Source organism: Vicugna pacos, chromosome 17, assembly GCF_048564905.1.
Source record: "Vicugna pacos chromosome 17, VicPac4, whole genome shotgun sequence".
Lineage (NCBI taxonomy): Eukaryota > Metazoa > Chordata > Mammalia > Artiodactyla > Camelidae > Vicugna > Vicugna pacos.
The window spans coordinates 23,086,183-23,108,013 of record NC_133003.1 but is presented as its reverse complement, the minus strand read 5'-3'; the positions used below and the strand labels follow the sequence as shown (position 1 = coordinate 23,108,013).

Here is a 21,831-nt window from a genome sequence, read left to right as displayed (position 1 = left end):
ATTAAAGGTTTAATTAGTAATAATAGGTATAGTGTTCTTTAGTACACTTTAGGCAAGCGATGGAACTGTATTAAGGATTTATTAGACTTCATTAAGTTGACTGGATTGAATTTCAGATAAAAGTATCCCTTTTCTTTACAGCTGGTGAATGCATATGTGATGACAAGCCGAGAGCCACCTTTAAACACTGCAGCTTGCAGACTCCTACTGGACATCATGCCAGGGCTGGAAACTGCTGTTGTCTTTCAAGAAAAGGTACTTACTGAAAAGAAAAGAAACTATTTTATTTTTTAATTGAATGGTGATTTGTTTGATTTGTCTCTTAAAATAATTGTTATGTTTTTTCTTATTACAGTAGTAAACTGTATTACAGGAATTTAAGAAATCAAGACAGGAAAAAATTTGAAGTAACTATTTTAATGAGTACTTGCTGCTTGGGTGCTGTAGTATTTTTTAAAATCTTAAGATTGTGGGGTAGGGTATAGCTCAAGTGGTAGAGCACATGCTTAGTTCAAGCCCCAGTACCTCCATTGAAAAAAACCAAATAAACCTAATTACATCCCCCCTGCAAAAAATAAATAAATAAATATTTTAAAAGTTAAAAAAAAATCTTAAGATAATATATTTTTTTTAAATAGTCTTCCTTTATTGTGTATTGACATGGCTACTAAACTTTCATTTTTTTTTCTTTGCTATTTTAGAGGGGAGGTTTATTTATTTATTTTGGAGGAGGTACTGGGGATGGAACACAGGACCTCATGTATGCTAAACATGTGCTCTACCACTTGAGCTATTCCCACCCCCCAAGATCATATGTTTTTAGAATGAATTTATGATCTTATCCAAACTCTTATTCTTAATGATGAGTGGTCTTCCCCAGTGATAAAGGACTTTGTATTGTGAGGAAGCCTGTCCTATCTTTGATGATATTTAATATTCATTTGGTTAATATTTGAAGACCTATTCAGTGCTGTAGTTTATGCTACGTGCTGGGAATATTTTGTAAGCAAGATAGGAGCTTAAATTTATATACGTGTTTGGGAGGGCAGACACACTGATAATTTCAAGTAAGGATAAGTGCTATGAAGATCAGAAAATGGTAATTTGATAGTGACTGGGTGTGTCCTTCGACTGCCAAAAATTAGTTACTCTATTTCTAGAAGCAATATAAATATTTTGTACCTTAGCATTAAGAGTTTGCAGTGTGAACTGGGTATGCCACATAGCTTTCTTTGTTTTTAAAGATGCTAAAAATTTAATTCTTCTGAAACAGTCTGAAAGTTTCAGTATGGCTAAACATATAAACCAAACGAAAGATCTAGAAATAGATTTTCTTAACTTTTGAGAAAATTCTGTTACAGAATTGTACTATATAATGTATTTTAGAAAGTAAAATTGTAATGAATGCTATATTTTGCAATATTGTGCAGAATAGATTTAAGAATCTCCAATTAGCTGCCATTGTGGGAAACTAAAAAAGTCTATTTCCTTGTCAAAAGTGTTTTAACATGAATTCTTTTGAAAACCAGGATGAAAATGAAGCATTTATAGCAGTATATTTGTACATGCAAGATTTATTGAAGATTATAGATGATTTTACCATGCTTTGTAAAAGTTTCCTGGTTGCCATTTATAGGAAAATCATCTCTAGTCCTTTATAGTTCATCGTTGTTTGTTTAGAATGAAGTGACTACCCTTCAGATGTTGGAAACATGAGGGATATTTTGAATAACAAAGCTTTCTGCAAGAACAGTTTTGTTTCTTTAATAACTGATATCTGTTAAGTTGGAAGAGGTAAATTATTCAAAGATAATGCTATATTAGGTTGGAAATAACATTGCCTTGAATCCATTGTCCTAGAGCACAGATTATTAATCTCTTTGACCTTATGAGACCTTACCATTGGATTACATGATGGTCTTTTACCCTTCAGAAACATCCTGTACACATTTTTTGGTATGATTTAATGTTTTACTTCTTTAAAAAACATTTAATTACAGTGTGTTAAATTAATGAGTCAAAAATTATTTTTGGGCAGATTGGCTACTGGTGTGTCACAAAGCTACAGTTAAGACTCACTGCTTTAAAGCAGTGTTTCTCAAACTTTGTGAACCATAGTTACACACTTTACATTTCTTTTTACATTGCAACTCAGTCCATACATTATGTATATGAAAGAGAGTTTTCTTGAACATTGTTTACCCTTTGTGCAATGCATTCTTTTTTTTTTAAATATATTTTTATTAAAGTGCAATCAGTTTATGTTATGGCAATTACTGGTGTACAGCATGCATTCTTATATTTTCTATTTCATTTCTTTTTTATTTAAGAGCTAGTTGTAAGTTACTAAATCAGTTGTATTCTAGCTATTTTAAAAAGTTACTGGCTTTTACTTTCAGAGATACTGAAATAGCTTTAAACTTCATTTTAATTTAAAATTAATTGGCTGAGGGAAAGAGTACAGCTCAAGTGGTAGAGCACATGCTTAGCATGCACGAGATCCTGGGTTCAATTCCCAGTTTCTTCTCTAAAAAAATAAATAAATAAGTAAACTTAATTACATCTCGCCTCCCCAAAAAATAAAATAAGATAATTAACTGACTGAATAGTTTCTTCATTATATTAAGTATATTATAGAACTGAGTCCTTTTATATTGTTTATGTACCAGGTTTTTCATACTGTTTAGTTTGTCAGTGTATGCTCTTAGTCCAGTAAGATCAGGACCTTTATGGACTTAACTCTTTAAGAGTACTGCTTTAACAGTTCTCTTTGAGATTGTCTTAAATTATTTGAGGTGAGAAGGATAGAGTTGGAGAGAATGAAATCTCAGAAAGTATAAGTCAGCATTTTCAAGATTTCATACTCTGAGTCATTAAAATTCCTCTTAAATGTTAATAGGTGTTTTATGAAGAAAGTGTTCATGGGGCCAGTTAGATGGCTACTATTTATTGAGTGCCAGCCCTGTGCCAAGCATTTGATTTGTATTATGTCACTTAATCCTCACAGTCTTCCATGAGGTAGGAAGAAAACCATGAGTATGGTGTTTTAGAAGCAGAGAGAAAAGAAATGGTTTTAAGACAGAAGGGAGGAAACCCAGATCTACCAAGATGATTGACCAGGATAACTTACAAGCTCTCCTGTTGAAGACAAATACAAATTCTGGGTAAACTATAACAAACTCTTAGAAAGAGAAATCCCTAGGTGCCAGACATGAAGAGCCAACTGTAAAACCAAATGAGTAATTGAGGACAGGAGACAAAAATCTTGGGTGAGGAGTTAGAATGGAGACCCTGACCTCTGTGTAAAACTGCAACTCCCAAAGGACCTTACTTGAAACAATGAGGAAAATATATCTGCCTCTTGGCTTTGGGAAAATGACAGGTTTCTCAGTCTTTGACTCCACTCTTAGGGGCAGGGGCATGTAAGTCTTCTTTGAGAAACTCTGGACATGGGCCTTATTTGGGTTTATGTTTGAAATTTCTATCATATGATTAGGGACCCCAAAGTCAAGATATTACTGGCAACAGCAGAATTGTTCTGGATATTCCTTGTGTGTCTGGGAAAAGCAAATGTGAAACTTCTCTGGGAGGAGGGTCTCACAATACAGGCCACAACGGATTCTCACGGAAAAAGCAATTTCCACAAAAAGTGAATTCACAAAAATATTGCAAAATACTCCCAACAAATAGTCTTCCATGATTCGGAGTCAACAATTAAACAAACAGGGTAATTTAATAGAGCAGTTATCTGAAAGGTACTAAAAAGAAAATGCCTTTTAAGTGATTGAATGTGTTTCCTTTTCAGATTTTTCATTACTAGTATGTAGATATGCAACTGATTTTGTGTGTTGATTTTGTGTCCTAGTTTGCTGAATTCATTTATTCTAACAGTTTTGTGTGTGTATGTGTGTGTGTGTGTGTGTGTGTGTGTGAGTACTTGTGTGGAATCTTTATTGTTTTCTATGTATAAGGTCATATCTGTAAACAGAGATAATTTTATTTCTTCCTTTACAACAGTAAGTACTTTTAATTTCTTTTTCTTGCCTTATTCTGACTAGAACTTCCAGTACTATGTTGAATAGAACTGGTGAAAGCAGACATTGTCTTGTCTTGTTCTTAATTGTAGGGGAAAAAGCCTGTCAGCCTTTCACTGTTGACTATAATGTTAGCTGTGGATTTTTCATACCTGGCCTTTATTATGTTGAGGTAGTTTTCTTCTTTTGCTGGTTTATTAAGTGCTTTTTAATGAAAACATGTTGATTTTTCTCAGATTCTCTGTGTCATTTGACATGCTCATGTGATTTTCTTGCTAGTTCACAAAAATTAATTTCACACTAATTCTGCTAATGTGGTTTGTTCCATTGATTGATTTTTGTATTTTGAACCATATTTGCATTCCTGGGTAAATCCACTTGACTGTGTCATGTAATACATTTACTCTGCTGCTGAACTCAATTTCCTAGTATTTTATGGAGGATTTTTGCATCAGTATTGAAAAGGGGTAGCTATAGTTTTCTTGTACTGTCTTCATCTGGCTTTGATATCAGGGTAATGATGGCCTCATAGAATGAGTTAGGAAGTGTTCCCATCTCATTGATTTTTTGAAACTTTGAGAAGGATTGGTATTAATTCTTTGTTTGGTAGAATTCATCAGTGAAGTAATCTGGTCTTAGGTTTTTCTGTTTTGGGGAGGTTTTTGACGACTGATTCAATCTCCTTACTGGTTATAGGTCTGTTCATTCAGTTTTTCTCTTTCTTCATGAGTCAATTTTGGTAGATTGTGTTTCTAGGAATTTGTCCATTTTATCTAAGTTACCCAATTTGTTGGTGTATAGTTATTTATGGTGTTCTCTTACAGTCCTTTTTATTCTTGTAAAATTGGTAGTCATGTCGCTTTCATTTTTGTTTCTAGTAATTTGAGCCTTTTCCCCATCTTGGTCAGTCTGCTAAAGGTTTGTCAATTTTGTTGTTCTTTTCAAGGAAACAAGTTTTGGTTTCATTAATTTTCTCTATTTTTCTATTCACTATTTGATTTATCTCTATTGTTTGTTTGTTTATTTATTTCTTTATTTATACTTCTCTTATCTTTGGATTTTGTTTGCTCCTTTTCTTTGTTCCTTAAAGTGTACAGTTAGGTTATTGATTTGTGACCTTTTTCTCTTTTTAACTTTATGTGCTTGTGGCTGTAGATTTCCCTCTTTGTACTGCTTTTGTGGCATCCCATAAATTTTGGTATGTTGCATTTTTGTTTGCTTCCATCTCTAGGTATTTTCTAATTTCCCTGTATTTCTTCTTTGACCCATTCATTGTTTAAGAGTGTGTTAATTTCCATATATAAATTTTCCAGTTTTCGCTTAGGTTGTTGATTCCTCATTTCATTCCATTGTGATTGGAAACAATTCTTTATAAGAGATCAGTCTTTTTTAAATTGTTAAGACTTGTTTTGTGGCCTAACATAATGATCTATCCTGTAATGTTCCATTTTCTCTATGTGTTTTTTAGCTCTAATTGGTTTTTAGTGTTGTTCAACCTCTGTTTTCTTATTGATTTTTCTGGTTGGTTATTCTATCCATTATTGAAAGTGGAAGTTAAGAGTTTTCAATTTGGGATAATGAAGTTCTGGAAATAGCAGAGATGGTTACACAACAATGTTAGTGTACTTAATCCCACTGAATTGCATGCTTAAAAATGGTTACAAATTATTGGATGTAAAAGAAAGAATCAGAACTCTAAGAACTGTCCAAGACATTGGAAAAAAAACGGCCGTTTGGAAAGTGAAGCAAGGAACTACTGGAAATAAAAATTACAGATACTGAATTTTAAAACATCATAGATGAGTTAGAGTGAAGTTTAGACACAGCTAAAAATAGACTTAATAAACTAGAAGATCTGCCAGGATTATAATGAAGCTCTTAGAAATAAAAGATGAAAGATTTGAATGAAGTTGAGATATAGATAGTAGAATTAGAAAATTAAAAATATATCTAAAAGGAGTTTCAGGAAAAGAGAATAGAGAGGTAAGAGAAAGGCAGTATTCAGAGAAATGAGGTTAGGATTTTTTCGATTTATGAACGATATGATCACTCAGATTCAGGAAGCCCAACGAAGAATACCAAAGACAAAGAGAAGATTTTAGAAGCAACTAGAGTCAAGAAAATTCCTGCAGATAAACATAGCAGGCTTTGCCACAGCAGCAATAGAGGCCAGATAATAGTAGAAAATGTCTTCAGGGAATTTCTATAAACCTAGAAATACTGACTGAAATAAACAACTTTGGACAGCAAAAGGGGGAACAGAAATTTGGGGTAACATGCAGATGGAGTTTGTATTTTAAGTTTATTACACTGGAAAGAGAAAAGAATGAAAGACATTTAAAATAGATGGTACATATGTTTTCATATCAATAAATATTTTAAAACAAAATTTCTCAAAACGTGTTTTTCAGAGTGTTAATTTTTTTTAAAGCTTGAAACTTAGAAATATATAGAATGAATCCATGATCCTAGGGAAGAGTTTCTTAAGATATAAAGTGCACAAAATTAAAAGAAAATATTATTAAGTATGATTAAATAAAAAGAACTTGTTTATCGTAAAAGACATGAATATTTTACAGAAAGTGGAATCCTGAATAGTCAGAGGCATGAAAAAAAATACTGAATCTCATTAGTAAATAAGAAAATTGAAGTTTAACAGAATAATTTTTTTTATACCCACCAGACTACAAAAAAGAAAGTCTGATAGTGCCCAAGTGTTGGTATCAGAAAGAAAAGAACTATTCACTGTTGGAAATGTGAATTGTTGTGGTCACTTTGAAAATAGTTTGGTATCCTCTGGTAAAGTTGAGCATACACACCTGTGACTTGGCAGTTCCATTCCTAGATATTTATCCTAGGGACATGCTGGCACAAAAATAGGTATAGTTGGTTAAGTCAATGAAATAGCAGCAGCAGAATGTGGAGGTGAAGAGCACCTGGAGGTATACTGCCTGGGATCAGATCCCAGCTCTGCCACCTACTAGTTTTGTTACTTTTGGTAAGTTACTCAACCTCATTGTGACTCAGTTTTCTCTTCTGTAAATACAGTAAGTACTTACCCAATCATATAGGGTTGCATGAGGATTAAATAAGTTATGTATAAAGCCTGTTGAGTGCTGTTTGTGATGTTTACAACAGTGTAGATGAATGTAAGAAACATAATGTTGAATAAAAGAAACAAGTTGCAGAAAAAATACATATGGCACCACACAGTTTATAGAGTTGAAAGCATCATTTTTGACAAAAGCTTTAGGAGAAAATTGTTAAAATTTAGCAATTTAGGTACCCTTTGGGGAGGGAGGGGGCAGGTGATACAAGGAGGGACACATCGGAGGTTTCTGCTTTTTTTTAAATTTTCAAAGTTTTAATATTGAATTTTGTACACTGAAAGTAGTCGTTTCAGATTTTATGCTAAACAATGAAATCTCACAGAAATTAAAAAAGAGAAATGGCAGTCTTCGAAATCTCCTTGAATATAGAAAGGACTCTTTTCCCCAGTTTTGTTTCTTCTTTTTTTTTTTTTTTTCAATTGAGTTATACTCAGTTTACAATGTTGTGTCAGTTTCTGGTGTATAGCACAATTTTTCAGTAGGTTTCTGCTTCTTAACTCGGTGGTAAATCACAGGTGATTTTCATTGTCTTTGGACTACACATGTTTATATGTATTATATTTCATAATAAAAACTAATTTTAAAAAGTGGGATAGTGGAGTTAAATACTTGTTTGATGGAGGACTTCTCAGAGCATTGATAATGTTAATTGTGCATTGTGAACTTCAAAGAGGGACATAGAATTTTTAGTGCTCCCCACTTGGTCATGGAACCTTTTGGGTCTTAACAGCTAAAATAGGGCTATATTATGTGATTGTTGATCTTTAGGTTGATTTATAATGGATAAATAGGATTCTGTTTGACAGATGCACAGACACTTTATTTAACTAAACCTACTCTTACTCTTGTACATTTAGTTTACTTGCATTTTTTAATCTTATGAGCAATACTGAAATACTTTATTAAAATTTTTTTTACAAGACTGAAATCTTTGCTTGTATCTTTAATTATGAAAATTGATTTTCTTTCCTCCCTGCATTATACTATTTCATTTCCTTTACTATAGGAAGGAATTGTTGAAAATCTTTTCAAATGGGCCCGAGAGGCTGATCAGCCATTGAGGACATATTCTACTGGTCTTTTAGGAGGTGCTATGGAAAATCAAGACATTGCTGCCAACTACAGGGATGAAAATTCACAGCTGGTATGGACGATGTTAGAATGATTTTTTGCATAAGATGGGAGAGTATTCACATGTTCTTTCTTGCTATCCAAACTTGAATAGATAGATTTTATTCACAGCCTTGTATTAGAGTGTAGCTATAATTTCACTATTTCAGTATTACTTTTTTATAAGAGTTTTGACTTTACTTTTTTTTTTAACTTGAAAATAGCTGTTTTTAATTTGTCAAGAATCATCTTAGTTTGTACCAAATAAAATTGTACCATTCTCTATCCCTTACCAATATTTGGATTATGAAAAATTTCAAACATATGGCAAAATAGAAAGAATTTTACAATGAACACCTGCATACATACTGTTCTACACTTATGTTTTATGACATACTCATCCATCCATTCTCCAATTTTTCTATCCATCCACATTTTTTAAAATGCAGTTTAAAATAAATTGCCAACCTAATCACTCTTCTCTTTTTAAAACTAAGCATAATACTATGGTTTAGGTTTGGCCCAAAAAATGAGTACTTAAAGGAAAATGTAAAACATAAGTGGAGAATTTGAAAAATAAGATTGTGTAACTATATGTATAATGTAGATAATAATATCTAACAGAATACAACTTATAACAGATATAAGTTTGAGAAACTTTTGACTTTCAAAGACATTTTTTAAAAATTGTGAATGTAACTAGTGTCTGCCTCTTCAGGTGTGATGGCCCAGCCCAGCTTGATCCAGACAGATGTGTTCTGAATTATGTGTTTCATGTGCAGGTTTTCTGGTTTGGGTTCTCTGGGGAATTTTGTGGGGAATTGTTTATTTCATCAAGCTGTAGGAATAAAGTCAACATATTTTTCAAATCTTTACTATTACCAGGCATTGAGATAACTGCATGAGCATCCAGTTCTCCTTAAGTAGAAATGAGATTTTCTTATTAAGAGTCATTTAAATTAAGAGGTAGAAGAGATAACCCCTTTTATTCCATTATCTGTTGATAGGTGGCAATAGTGCTTCGAAGATTGAGGGAGCTACAGCTTCAGGAAGTGGCTTTGAGGCAAGAAAGCAAGCGTCCTAGCCCTCGAAAGCTCTCCTCTGAGCCTCTTTTGCCTCTGGATGAAGAAGCTGTGGATATGGACTATGGCGACATGGCTGTAGATGTAGTGGATGGTGAACAAGAGGAAGCCTCTGGAGACATGGAGATCTCCTTTCATCTTGATTCAGGCCACAAGACCAGTAGCAGAATGAACTCAGCAACCAAACCTGAGGAAGGAGGATTGAGGAAAAACAAGTCAGCAAAACAGGGTGACAGAGAGAGCTTTAGGAAAGCCAAACAAAAGTTGGGTTTCTCATCATCTGATCCAGATCGCATGTTTGTTGAGCTGTCTAACAGCAGCTGGTCAGAAATGTCCCCCTGGGTGATTGGCACCAATTATACTCTTTATCCTATGACTCCCGCTATCGAGCAGCGACTTATTCTCCAATATTTGACCCCATTAGGAGAATATCAGGAGGTAAGCTTATTAGGAAAGTACTGTTCACACTTTGGGATTACTGTATTTATTTCTGGGATATTTTATTGTAGCATTTCATACATTAATATGTTTTTACTCTAAAACAGAAAACGCTTTGCCTCAAACTGGTAAAGTCTTATGCATGTCACCTCTGATAAGGCCTTTTAGATCAAAGTGTGTTTGTGTTTATCTTCATAAAACAGGTGGGAGGAGGTACCTCATTTCTTTAATCTTCTGTCCTCATAATGGAATAGGAAATATGTGAAAATAAATCCAAATGTTAAGACTTGCTTTTGGTGTTGATTTCAGTTACTTCCCATATTCATGCAACTTGGATCACGGGAGTTGATGATGTTCTATATTGACTTGAAACAGACTAATGATGTCCTGCTTACGTTTGAGGCACTCAAGGTAAAATTCTTGAGAATATGAGATCGCTGAACATTTTGACATGGATGGGGCCTGTGTGGTTTGCTATATTGCATCTCTGGATTTTATTGTTCAGGCTATTTCTATGCCAGATGTGCCAAAAAAGTTACAAATGAAAATTTCCTATTTAGGTAGAAAAGATGAGGCTTACCAAGTGCCTCCACAGAAATTCAGGGGTCAGTCCTAGAGGATTGAATGTTAAGGGAGAAAGTGGATCTAGACCTGGGAGTGGCCTCAGTTATTGTTACGTTTAGGAGTGGGAAACTACGTGTATAGTACTTTATGTCATTACTACTTTTTCAGTATTCCCTCTGCCAGTCAACACTTTTTCTGAATTCTTAACTATGTGCATATTGTATGATATTTGATTATCTAGGGTGAACAAAATATAAAACAGAAAATGAATAAAGAAATAGAGGCATACCCAAATTCAGTAAAGGTGAATGATTTTCTAGGTTGCAAAGAGGCTAAATATGGGAGGGCAGGTCAGTCTAGCCCACCAGAGCCATACCTATTCATGATAATTAAGGTAAACTGAATAGAGAGAGGTTAAGTTGAATGCATACCATTGTGGCTGTTATAGTTTTACCCAACAGGTAACTAATGAACATAGGACTCTTCTGTGATGTTTACAATATTAGGCAGATTAAGTCTCTGCTCTTTATGGTTTGGTTAAGAGAGACAGGCATGTAAGTCTGTGGTTTCTTTTAGATATTATGGATGTTGTGAAAAAAATGTGGGGCACAAAGGAAGGAATAGTCTGTTCTTCCTGAGAAATAATAGCTACCAGACAAGACCTCTGAAAGAGAGGTGATGTTCTCTCTGGGTCTTTAAAGTTAGCAGTTTTATTCATGGTATTCCAGAACTATGCTGTCCAGTAGAACTTTCTGTGATGATGGAAATGTTCTTTGTGCTGTTCAGTGTAGTGGCTGCAAGCCATTTATAAGTACTTAAAATGTAGCTAGTGCCACTAAGGCACTGAATGTTTAACTTAATTTTAGTTAATTTAAATTAAATTAGCACATGTGGCCAGTGACTACTGCATTGGATAGCACAGTTCGAGTGTATGAAATGAAGAAATTTTCCTTTCAGATCCCAGAAATTTTAAATTTGGAGGATGTCAGACGTACTTTGGAGTAACATGTATCCCTTGTGTGGGATATAGTGTGTGTGTGTGTTTGTGTGTGTGTTTATAAAGTGTGTAAACTCATGATTATGCTTTGAACAGTGGGATGAAGCTAGAGATGAGATTTTCTCCAGTGGCCCAAAAATGTTGCTTTTAGATACAGCATCCTGTCCTGAAAAGGATATAGTGAAAGAAGGAATTTGGGCAGTTGCTATTTCTGTAGATTTTTGTTATGAGGAACTATTTGGTTGTCATTATTCAGCTGTTTTGATGCAGAGTCATATAAAGGATTAAAGAAGATGAAATAGGGACAAAAGGAAAAATCACACAACAGATCCTTATAGGGATATAAAAAAATGCAGAAAGTTATGTGTACTGTTTCTCTCTAAAGGAAGACTCAGTTGTGTAGGAGAAGGAACAGGTGTTGAAGGTGGTAGAAACAAAATAGATTAAGGTAGTAAATTAAAGTAGTAAATTAAGAACTATGTCTTACTTGGAGGTACAATATAAGGAGAGAAAATACTGTCTTTGCCTACATGAGTGAGGTGAGCCAGGTTATGGGCTGTGTTGAGCCAAATAGAATTAAGGAGCAGGTAAGAGTTGAACCTGCTTGTTCTTTTTCCCCACCTGCTGGTGGAACTGCCACTTTATGGTAGTGACTTTGAGAAAAACCACCACATGCAATGGCCTAGGTATTGGAGAGAGAACCATACATGGTTTAGCTGTTCCTTGGGGAAAGACTGGGTGTGAGTGTGGTAGAAGTTTGTGTAACAGACAAGAAGAGTAAAGAGGGAAGAGATTTGAATTGTAAGGATCAGTCTGAGTCTAGGTGTTGAGAGAACTTATGAACAGGGTACATACCTGTTTTTTGCCATTGACCTTAGGAGATTTATACAGGTATCAAATCATGTGTGTCTTGTTCGTACCATGTGCCTGTGTCACCACCCATAAGACACCTTGGCATGAGAAACAGGAGGGGGAGCCGTAGTTCTCCCGAGGCCCCATCCGCATTGGCCTGGGTTCAGAGTCATTGAGTAGCCTGCTGCTTGCATTGCACTCCTTGCCCTTAAAATTGCCCAGAAGATCAGGTCCACCCAGAGAGGCTAGTAAGAATTGAACATTAAGTTAACAAAACTTAAAAGATAGCAAAGGCCTGTGTTTTGTAGACTTAGTAAAATAGTTTTTTAATAAAGATCTATTTAAAGTACATTCTGCTTAGTTCTAAAAATTTACTACTTTTGATAATTTGCTACAGATTGTTCTTTGGGGATATACTAAAGATCAAGTTAAAAGAAGGCAGAGTTTTGGATTTTATTAGATGATGAGTCAGTGACTGAGCCAAAGCTAAATAAAACGTAGAGCTGACTATGATTAAAATGGGAAGGGTAACAGAAATTCTTAGCGAAGCTATGTAATAATAGATTGGTTGTAGGATTATGTCATTACTTACAGCAGTATTTTTCATTTCTTGTTTTTCACCTTCATGGAAACCTTTGATATTGGGAGGGAGTGTTACGGATTCTTAGAGTTTGTTGTTTTTGTTTTTTGTTTCCCATAAGCAGTATCGGTTTTACTTCTGTTGTGAGGGAGTGATTGTCTACTTCAGAGGAGTCCTATATTTAGCAACTTAATATTTTGTGAAGAAATATTTGTTCTAGATTATTCCATGGTAACATATGTCCTCTTTGTTTAGCACCTAGCATCTCTCCTGCTCCATAACAAGTTTGCCACAGAATTTGTTGCCCATGGTGGAGTGCAGAAATTACTGGAAATTCCTCGTCCTTCTATGGCTGCAACTGGTGTGTCCATGTGCTTGTATTACCTGTCCTACAACCAGGATGCCATGGAAAGAGTTAAGTCCAGTCCATTTCAAATATATGGGAGTGGAATAGGGTGGGGAACCACTCTAATATGCTGACAGAACGACTTTTGGATAAAAAAAAAATGAATAGCTGCATTAAGTTTTAATGAACGAAGCAAGGAGCATAAATGTCTGATCTTTACACAACATTTTAAAAATGTAAAATTCTTTAGAAAAGTTCCCAAATGTAAAGTTCTTTAGAAAAGGTCCTTTCCCCCCCTTAACTTTCTGAAAAAAAACAAAAAAACAAAAAAAACCCCAACAAAACCCAAGACAGGTCTGGGAGCTTCTTTTTGCCATTTCTGTTGCATTAGGATATTAGGATATTAGGATATTGTCAAGCTCATTTCAGATGTCCCTCAGTAGAGTTACATTTTGCTTTTTTGAGTCAGTCTGTTGTAAAAACAACAGAGGATACTTTGTATATGTTAACAAGTAGTTTGTGGTGGAAATAGTAAAATCATTCCAGTTCTTCTCAGGGCTCCAGAGGTCCCCTAGCTGGTTTTTCTGTTTTTCCAGTTAAGACTTTTTATTTAGTGATTTTTTAAAAAGTGTAAGTGGGTTGTACATTTGCAAATAAATGGGTCCCTAGACACTTACTAGGGAAGCGCTTGGCATTCCTGTGCCTGGAATATTTTTCTAATATTCTGTGTGATGTGACTCTTCTGGTAGAGTGAAGCTGGTAAATTCTTCTTGGGCAATGCCTTTTTTTCATCTTTATTTATTACTAAGGCAATGTTTTGATTTTAATGTTTTCACCTCATGAGATCAACATTATGCAAGAATATATAGTCTTTTGAGAATAGTAACCTAATCTGTGTGTGTATGTACAAAATTAATTGTGGTTAAGATTAAAAAAAAAAAAACTACCACGGAAACCTGGATAATGCTTCAGAATTCATTGTCTGACCTTTAGGAGCCAAGAAGATGTTTGAATGAATGAGTGAGTGAGAGGATAATAAACTTGGAGAATTTATTATCAGACAGCTTGGTCACTTTTATCACCCTTGGGCAGTCCTGTGCTTCCCTGAGCCTCTTCCTTATCTGTTAAGTGGGAATCCTAATACCTGTATAACAGAGCATTGTGAGCATTAAAGGATGTAAATATTTGCAAAATTTGGCACTCAGTAAGTGTAGGTTGAATTTAAATATTTCTCTAAATTTAGGTTGTTTTCAAGCTTGAAATAGATTGTTATAAAATTTCATTTGTAACTTAAGCTTTAATCTCAGAATGACTTGACCAGGAATGATGATTGTATTCTGCAAAGCTGTCTGTCTACATTGGTGAATTTTTCATCCCTTTTGAAAGCTCCTTTGACCCTAGTTTTTAAAAATTATGTTTTTATTTTTATTTTTTTTTACAGGTTTGCATGCATCCCCACAATGTTCTATCTGATGTGGTGAACTATACCCTGTGGTTAATGGAATGTTCTCATGCCTCAGGATGCTGCCATGCTACTATGTTTTTCTCAATCTGCTTCTCCTTCCGGGCTGTGTTGGAACTCTTTGACCGCTATGATGGTCTTCGTCGTCTGGTGAACTTGGTGAGGTTCTTCAGTGGCTTCTCTTTGTGAGGAACAGGGGTCCTGCTTATCTAGGTTGCCTTTCAGCAGCATTGAGGAGAGGAAGCTTCTGACTGGAGGAATTTTCCTGTCATTCTCATAAAGTCTTTTTTTCCTCGTTCATTCACAAATTTCGCTTCCTCTTAAGCAGTTAGAGGACTGTGCCATTGTAGACTTGCCTTGAATATAGTAATTTTGTAGGGGGAATTGCTTGATCTTTCTAAAAGCAATAGTTTTGTGCCTCTGTGTCTTTTGACATGATTGAAAGCTATGTAATTTTTCAGTATGAGTTTAATGTTTTGCTTTCTTGTGGCTACTCTTAGCATGTTGTATAGACAGATGTACTTTGATATTTGTTAGTCTTCTTGAGCATAAACTGAAATCTTCTCCTTTTACTTTTCTTTTTTGTTTTCTCCCTCTTTTGTCCATTCTTTCTTAATAGATCAGTACTTTGGAGATTCTAAATTTGGAAGATCAGGGTGCACTTCTGAGCGATGATGAAATATTTGCCAGCCGCCAAACTGGGAAACATACCTGCATGGCCTTGCGCAAGTACTTTGAGGCTCACCTAGCCATTAAATTGGAACAAGTGAAGCAGTCACTTCAGAGGACTGAGGGTGGCATTCTTGTTCATCCTCAGCCCCCATATAAGGTGAGAGAACCGTGTCTTAAAGGGAGTGTTGTTAATATTCTCTGTAGCATCTTGGGCCTGAAATGCACATTCATATCGGTGAAGTCCACATGAGATGTACATTGTCGGATTATACTTGCACTATGTGGAGGCAGAATACTTGAAAATGGAGGTATCAGGGGCTTATTTTGCTTCCATTTGTAAGTTGCTACGTCTCTGGGATACTAGAACTAAAAGATGAGCTGCAATGTGCGTAAAAGGGCTTTATTTTATGAAAAGTACTGGATATCCTCCTGTGTACTACTTCCTTCTGTGTGGAATTTCTTTTCTCAGAGGGTGTGTCTAATTCCACTTCTCTATCATTTTTGAACTTAACTTGGTATGTCTTGGAACAAAGATTAGTAACTGCATGTCTTAAAAATCACAAATTGAAAAGAAATCCATTATTTTACATGGTGCTTCTTTTTCTTCTTAAGCTGTGAGATATATGCACCAATAATTTGAACATTATGTTACTTTTTTTGGGCAAAAGGTATTGTGAATCTAGTTATAAATAAAAGATTAAACAATATATATGTATTTATTATTTCACATACGGGCTGTGGACTCAAGAATTGTGGGATTTGAAAGCATTTATTACTAAGCTTTGTTATTAAAACCTGTTGGCCATTGAGTTGTGCTGAAGAAAGCAGGCAAATTGATAGAGTTCTTTAGTGATATATCTTTCTCCTTTTAGGCATGTTCTTATACTCATGAACAAATTGTGGAAATGATGGAGTTTTTGATAGAATATGGCCCAGCACAGCTATACTGGGAACCAGCTGAAGTCTTCCTCAAACTGTCTTGTGTCCAACTCTTGTTGCAGCTTATTTCTATTGCCTGCAATTGGAAGACCTATTATGCAAGGTGGGATCAGAGAGGGGTTTCAAAAGAAGTTAGATTTTGCTTTTTGCTAGATTGATGTTGGTTTTCTCATAGTGTGTGCTTAACAAAAACTCACTGAATTGAAATTTTGGGCTTGAATCTGAGAAACTAGATTAAGTGTGATAATGTAATGTTAAATTTATAGGGTGCTTTGTCTTGGTGATTATGAATACTGCACAGTAGGCAGGGATCAGCATCTGTACTGTTAGAGAAGTTATGTAATTTACATGGTGACAGCTGCAGAGGTGGGGTTGAAGTCCTGTCTTGAGACTAGAGTCCAGTATCCTTTGGTACTTAGACTTAAAATGTCTCTCCACTGCTTGAGAACCATATATAATATTTATCTTACCTTCACATAAAACTATTTTTTACTCTTGTTATGATTTTCACCATTCAGTTAAAAACAGAGCAGAGCAGGACAAAGGTCAGGAAAAAAGGACAGCTGATGGAATCAGAAGGTTGGATGGATTCTATTTCAGGATGATACAAACAGAATTAAATCATATTTTGGAAAAGAATCTGAAGAGAAGATAGTAACAAGGTTAATAAACAGTGGTTCTTGACTTTCTTTTCCTATCTGCCCACTACCATAAGACTCCAGGGGCTTATTTAGGGTGCACATGGCTTGTTTGCTAAAATCCCAGGATATTAAATCTAGGGGAATATTTTTGGAGTGGCCACTTTCAAACTTTTTGGACTCAGGATCCATATTAAAAATTATTAGAACCCCCCCTAAAACTTTTGTTTTTGTATTATATCTATTGATATTTAACATATTAGAAATTAAAACTGAGAAGATATAAGAATATTTATGAATTTATTTAAAAAATATGAACCCATTAGTTGTGCTAATTAGTTGTATAACCCATTAGCTTATTAATGAAAAGTTTCTAAAATAAAACCAGATGATTTCATCAAGTTTTTAAAATGTCTGGCTTAATATTTCATATCTGCTTTTATGTTCAGTCTTATGTGACATCACACATGACAGCCTCTGGAAAGCTTTACAATACACTCGTGAGAGAATGAGACTGAGAAATGGAAATAGCCGCTTAGTGTTACTATGAAAATGGTTTTTATATCTCAGCATCTTTTGAAAGGGTCTCAAAGACTCCTGGGGTCCCCTAGCTAAAATTTGAGAACCACTGTTTTAGAGCACTAAAGTAGGGTATTATATTTACTCGGAGAACATTGCTTTAAAGATGATGAAAACTCAGAAGATAACTAGGAAGGTTATAAATACATTTTCTGAGTGGTAAATCCATATTTGGTTACTTAAGAAAATATAAGTATGTTCTTTAAAAGCTTATTTTTAAAAATAAAATTAAACTCTTGTTTCTGCTTAGATTATACAGAACCTTAGAAATGAAAATTATTCTCAGCCACTGTTAATTTCTTCAGTCTTTTTTCCATAATGTATGTAAATATACATGATTGAGATTATAATATTTAAGCAAATCTTTTACATGAAATATCTCAAGGTCAAGAATAAAGTAACAACTACTCCATACCCAGGGTTGGCATGTTGCTGTATTTGTTTCTTTCTCAATTCCTTTCCTCTTTCTGCCTCCCAAAGTGACCAATCTTCTGAATTTGGTGTGCATTGTCTCCATTCATGTGTCTATGCCATACATGTGTGGGTGTATAAATAACAATATAGTACTCTTTTGTATTCCTTAAAATTATGTAAATATTATCCTGTATGCGTCTTTTGCAAACTTGCTTTTTGCCCTGTATTTTTATTTACTTTTTTAATATAAGTGTTAGGTATACAGTCATCCTTATGTGTTTGAGATTTATACATGTTGATATTTATTTGAACTCTTATATTTCTATATTATACTTTATTCTCCTGTTAATGGACATTTAGTATCTGTTACTTCTTTTCTTGTCAAATGAATGGTACCACAAACCTCTTTTTGGAGTCTCTCTTGAGGACATGATGTGTACAACCTTGGTTGTAGTTTGTCTGCATTTCATCTTTAGTGGATGTTGCCAAGTTGCTTGGAAAGTGATCGTAGTGTTTTCTTCTCCCAACAGCAGTCAATGGGAGTTTTCATTTTTCTACCTTCTTGCCAAATACTTGGTGTTGTCAGATTTAAAATTTTTTATCTTAAATTTTCTATTTCATTAATGTACTGTTTTGAGCCTCTTCCTTTGTCCTTTAGAGTTCTTTGAAAATAATTGTCAAAGTAGTTCATCGTATGAGTGTACCATAATTTAACACGTGTATTCCTGTTTGTGTAAGTTTTCTTAATTCTTTTGCTATTTTACATGATGTGATAATGGACATCTTAATGCATAAATATTTGTTTGTGCTTCTGATTATTTTCTTAGTACAGATTCCTAGAGGGGAAATTCCTGGGCCAAAGGTTATGAACATTTTAAGAACCTTGTTTTATATTTCCAGATTATTTTCTAAAAAGAGTATCCTAATTTCTACTCCCACCGAAAGTTTGAGAACATTTGTCTCTGTACATCTTCACCAGCACTGGGGATTATCCTTTGTTTCTAATCTTAGCAGTTTGATGGGTGAAAATTCCAGTCCCATGTTTTTTGAAAGTAATGTCATAGTGACTTACAGAACCTCTTTTGACGCCATGACTAGGGACAGAGCCAAACAGGTAGTAGTTTGGATCCATTGTATGTCTGTCTGTCTGTCTCTTTTAACTGTTGTTTCTTGTGACTGTATCCTAGTTTCCCTTTGACTAATTCTTCTTCTTGTCCAGGAATGACACTGTGCGCTTTGCTTTGGATGTCCTGGCTATTCTCACTGTTGTGCCAAAAATCCAGCTCCAGTTGGCAGAATCAGTGGATGTGCTGGATGAGGCCGGCTCCACTGTCTCTACTGTAGGTAGGTTGTACCTTGCCATTTTTGTTATTGCGTGGTCTGGATTTTTTTCCTTTGCCATTCTGGTTGTGGTTACTTACCTGACCGAATTTTGCAATATTAGAGCAGAAGGTAATAGAGGAGGGTACCTTGCAAGTCATGCCATTAGATTCATATAGGGGAGTCATGTGAGTAAACTCAGGTTTTCTGGGTTGTGCAGGTGTTTCTGCTATAATGGTTTACATGTGCATTCCTGAAAACTTTTTACTCTGCAGAGTGTTGTGCTAAAAATAGAATTCATGAGAAAAATGGGTTGGGGCAGACAGTGAAAATAAGCAACTTTGTTATCTGAGCCCTAACAAAATTAGTAAGTGGCAGGCAGTTCAGAATGGATAGCAGCTGTTATGTACAAAACAAAAGCATACACTTTGTTTGAAAATACCCCATAAGCAGGCTTATGGGGGCTGCTGCTAAGGTGAGCATGACAAATAGTGTGCCTGCTCTGGGTCCTAGGATGCACCACTCTGAAAGTCCAAGGCATAGCCACTTGTTTTTAACTTTTCTCATATATAGAAGAAGGAGTTCCTGCTGCCACTATAGCAGCCAGGCTGAGGGCTTTTTCCTTTCCTGCTGAAGGTTTTAATTTATTCCCACTATTTTTGCTCTCCTTACCTAGGAAAAATTGCACATGAACCTTGGTGACTTCCACATTATACTGACATCATTCCCCTATTTAACAACTGCTTATGAGGTATTGCGTCATAAAGATACATTGTAGTAGAACTGATTGCATTTTACACAAACTATTCCTTGTACTTTTCTTAAAAAGTGTGGTAATTTTCTTTTAAATAGAACAAAATGAATAGAAATTTTGACTCTGGAATAACCAGTGAAGTTGGCCATTAGTTTTATGAGGAGTTATATGAAATGTTTTTTTCCCCCCGATAGGTATCAGCATTATTTTGGGAGTGGCTGAGGGTGAGTTTTTCATTCATGATGCTGAAATTCAGAAGTCAGCACTTCAGATTATCATCAATTGTGTGTGTGGCCCGGATAACAGAATTTCTAGTATTGGCAAATTTATCTCTGGAACTCCTCGGAGAAAGCTGCCTCAGACTCCCAAAAGCAGCGAGCACACTCTGGCCAAGATGTGGAATGTGGTCCAGTCCAACAATGGCATCAAGGTGCTTCTGTCCTTACTGTCCATCAAGATGCCCATCACAGATGCAGACCAGATCCGGGCCCTGGCTTGCAAGGCCCTGGTGGGCCTGTCTCGCAGTAGCACTGTCCGGCAGATCATCAGCAAACTGCCCCTTTTTAGCAGCTGCCAGATCCAGCAGCTGATGAAGGAGCCTGTGCTGCAGGACAAGCGCAGTGACCACGTCAAGTTCTGCAAGTATGCTGCTGAGCTCATTGAACGCGTGTCAGGAAAGCCACTTCTCATTGGCACTGATGTGTCCCTGGCACGACTGCAGAAAGCAGATGTTGTTGCCCAGTCAAGGATCTCCTTTCCTGAGAAAGAGCTGCTTCTGCTGATACGGAACCATCTCATTTCTAAAGGGCTTGGAGAGACAGCAACCGTGCTGACTAAAGAAGCTGACCTGCCCATGACTGCTGCCTCCCATTCTTCTGCCTTCACCCCAGTCACTGCTGCTGCTTCTCCTGTTTCTCTCCCCCGGACCCCTCGCATTGCCAATGGCATTGCAACTCGACTGGGCAGCCATACTGCTGTGGGTGCCTCTGCCCCTTCTGCCCCTGCTGCTCATCCTCAGCCACGGGCCCCCCAGGGTTCACTAGCTCTGCCTGGCCCATCTTATGCAGGCAACTCCCCTTTGATTGGTAGGATCAGTTTTATCAGAGAGAGGCCATCACCCTGCAATGGCAGGAAAATCAGAGTGTTGCGGCAGAAGTCGGACCATGGCGCCTACAGCCAAAGCCCAGCCATAAAAAAGCAGTTGGACAGACATCTTCCTTCCCCACCTACGCTGGACAGTATCATCACAGAATATCTTAGAGAGCAGCATGCGCGCTGCAAGAACCCAGTTGCCACCTGCCCACCTTTCTCTCTCTTTACTCCTCACCAATGTCCTGAGCCAAAACAGAGGCGGCAAGCGCCAATAAACTTTACCTCAAGGCTAAACCGCAGGGCGTCATTTCCAAAGTATGGAGGGGTGGATGGCGGATGCTTTGATAGGCACCTTATCTTTAGCAGGTAAGGAGAGGTAACCTCACTCCCTGGGAATTGGAATGATTTTTCTGTTTAAATCAAAGTGTATGGGCAGTATCAGCATGGAGTGATTAGTCCAGAAAACCATTTCTTGGCCTGCAATACCAGGAATTCCTACTTTGTGGGACTACATGAACACTGTAACTATACCCTCTTTTGTCAGCGGTGGATTCCTTATGTGATTATTGGCAACATTGATAAGATAATCTTCATTCTTGTTATAACTAGTATATTTTCTAGAACCCATGCAATACTCTCCCTATCTAGGCTCCCAAATTTGTTTTTGTGCTGGTCCAAGTTGTCTCCTTTTCTGATTCTTTATTTTTCTTAATGGAGGTGCTGAGGATTGAACCCAGGACCTTGTGCATGCCAAGCACATACTCTACCGCTGAGCTGTAGCTCCTCCCCTCCTATTCTGATTCTTTACAGTCTTACATAGAGGTCGTAGGATCTCAGGTTTTAAACAT

At 36.0% G+C, this 21,831-nt stretch overlaps 1 protein-coding gene across 7 annotated transcripts in view; it reads left to right on the top strand.

Annotated features, from left to right (window-relative positions):
• The window catches only part of DCAF1 (DDB1 and CUL4 associated factor 1), a 73,265-nt gene that overhangs the window by 24,258 nt on the left and 27,176 nt on the right, over positions 1-21,831 (top strand). For all 7 annotated transcript variants that reach the window (XM_072941361.1, XM_072941358.1, XM_072941363.1 and 4 more), the window contains 10 exons: positions 142-255; positions 8,151-8,288; positions 9,262-9,774; positions 10,084-10,185; positions 13,023-13,181; positions 14,555-14,734; positions 15,195-15,404; positions 16,120-16,289; positions 19,037-19,161; positions 20,086-21,349. In XM_072941361.1, the coding sequence (XP_072797462.1) occupies positions 142-255; positions 8,151-8,288; positions 9,262-9,774; positions 10,084-10,185; positions 13,023-13,181; positions 14,555-14,734; positions 15,195-15,404; positions 16,120-16,289; positions 19,037-19,161; positions 20,086-21,349 (2,975 nt within the window). The remainder of the gene's footprint in view (positions 1-141; positions 256-8,150; positions 8,289-9,261; positions 9,775-10,083; positions 10,186-13,022; positions 13,182-14,554; positions 14,735-15,194; positions 15,405-16,119; positions 16,290-19,036; positions 19,162-20,085; positions 21,350-21,831) is intronic.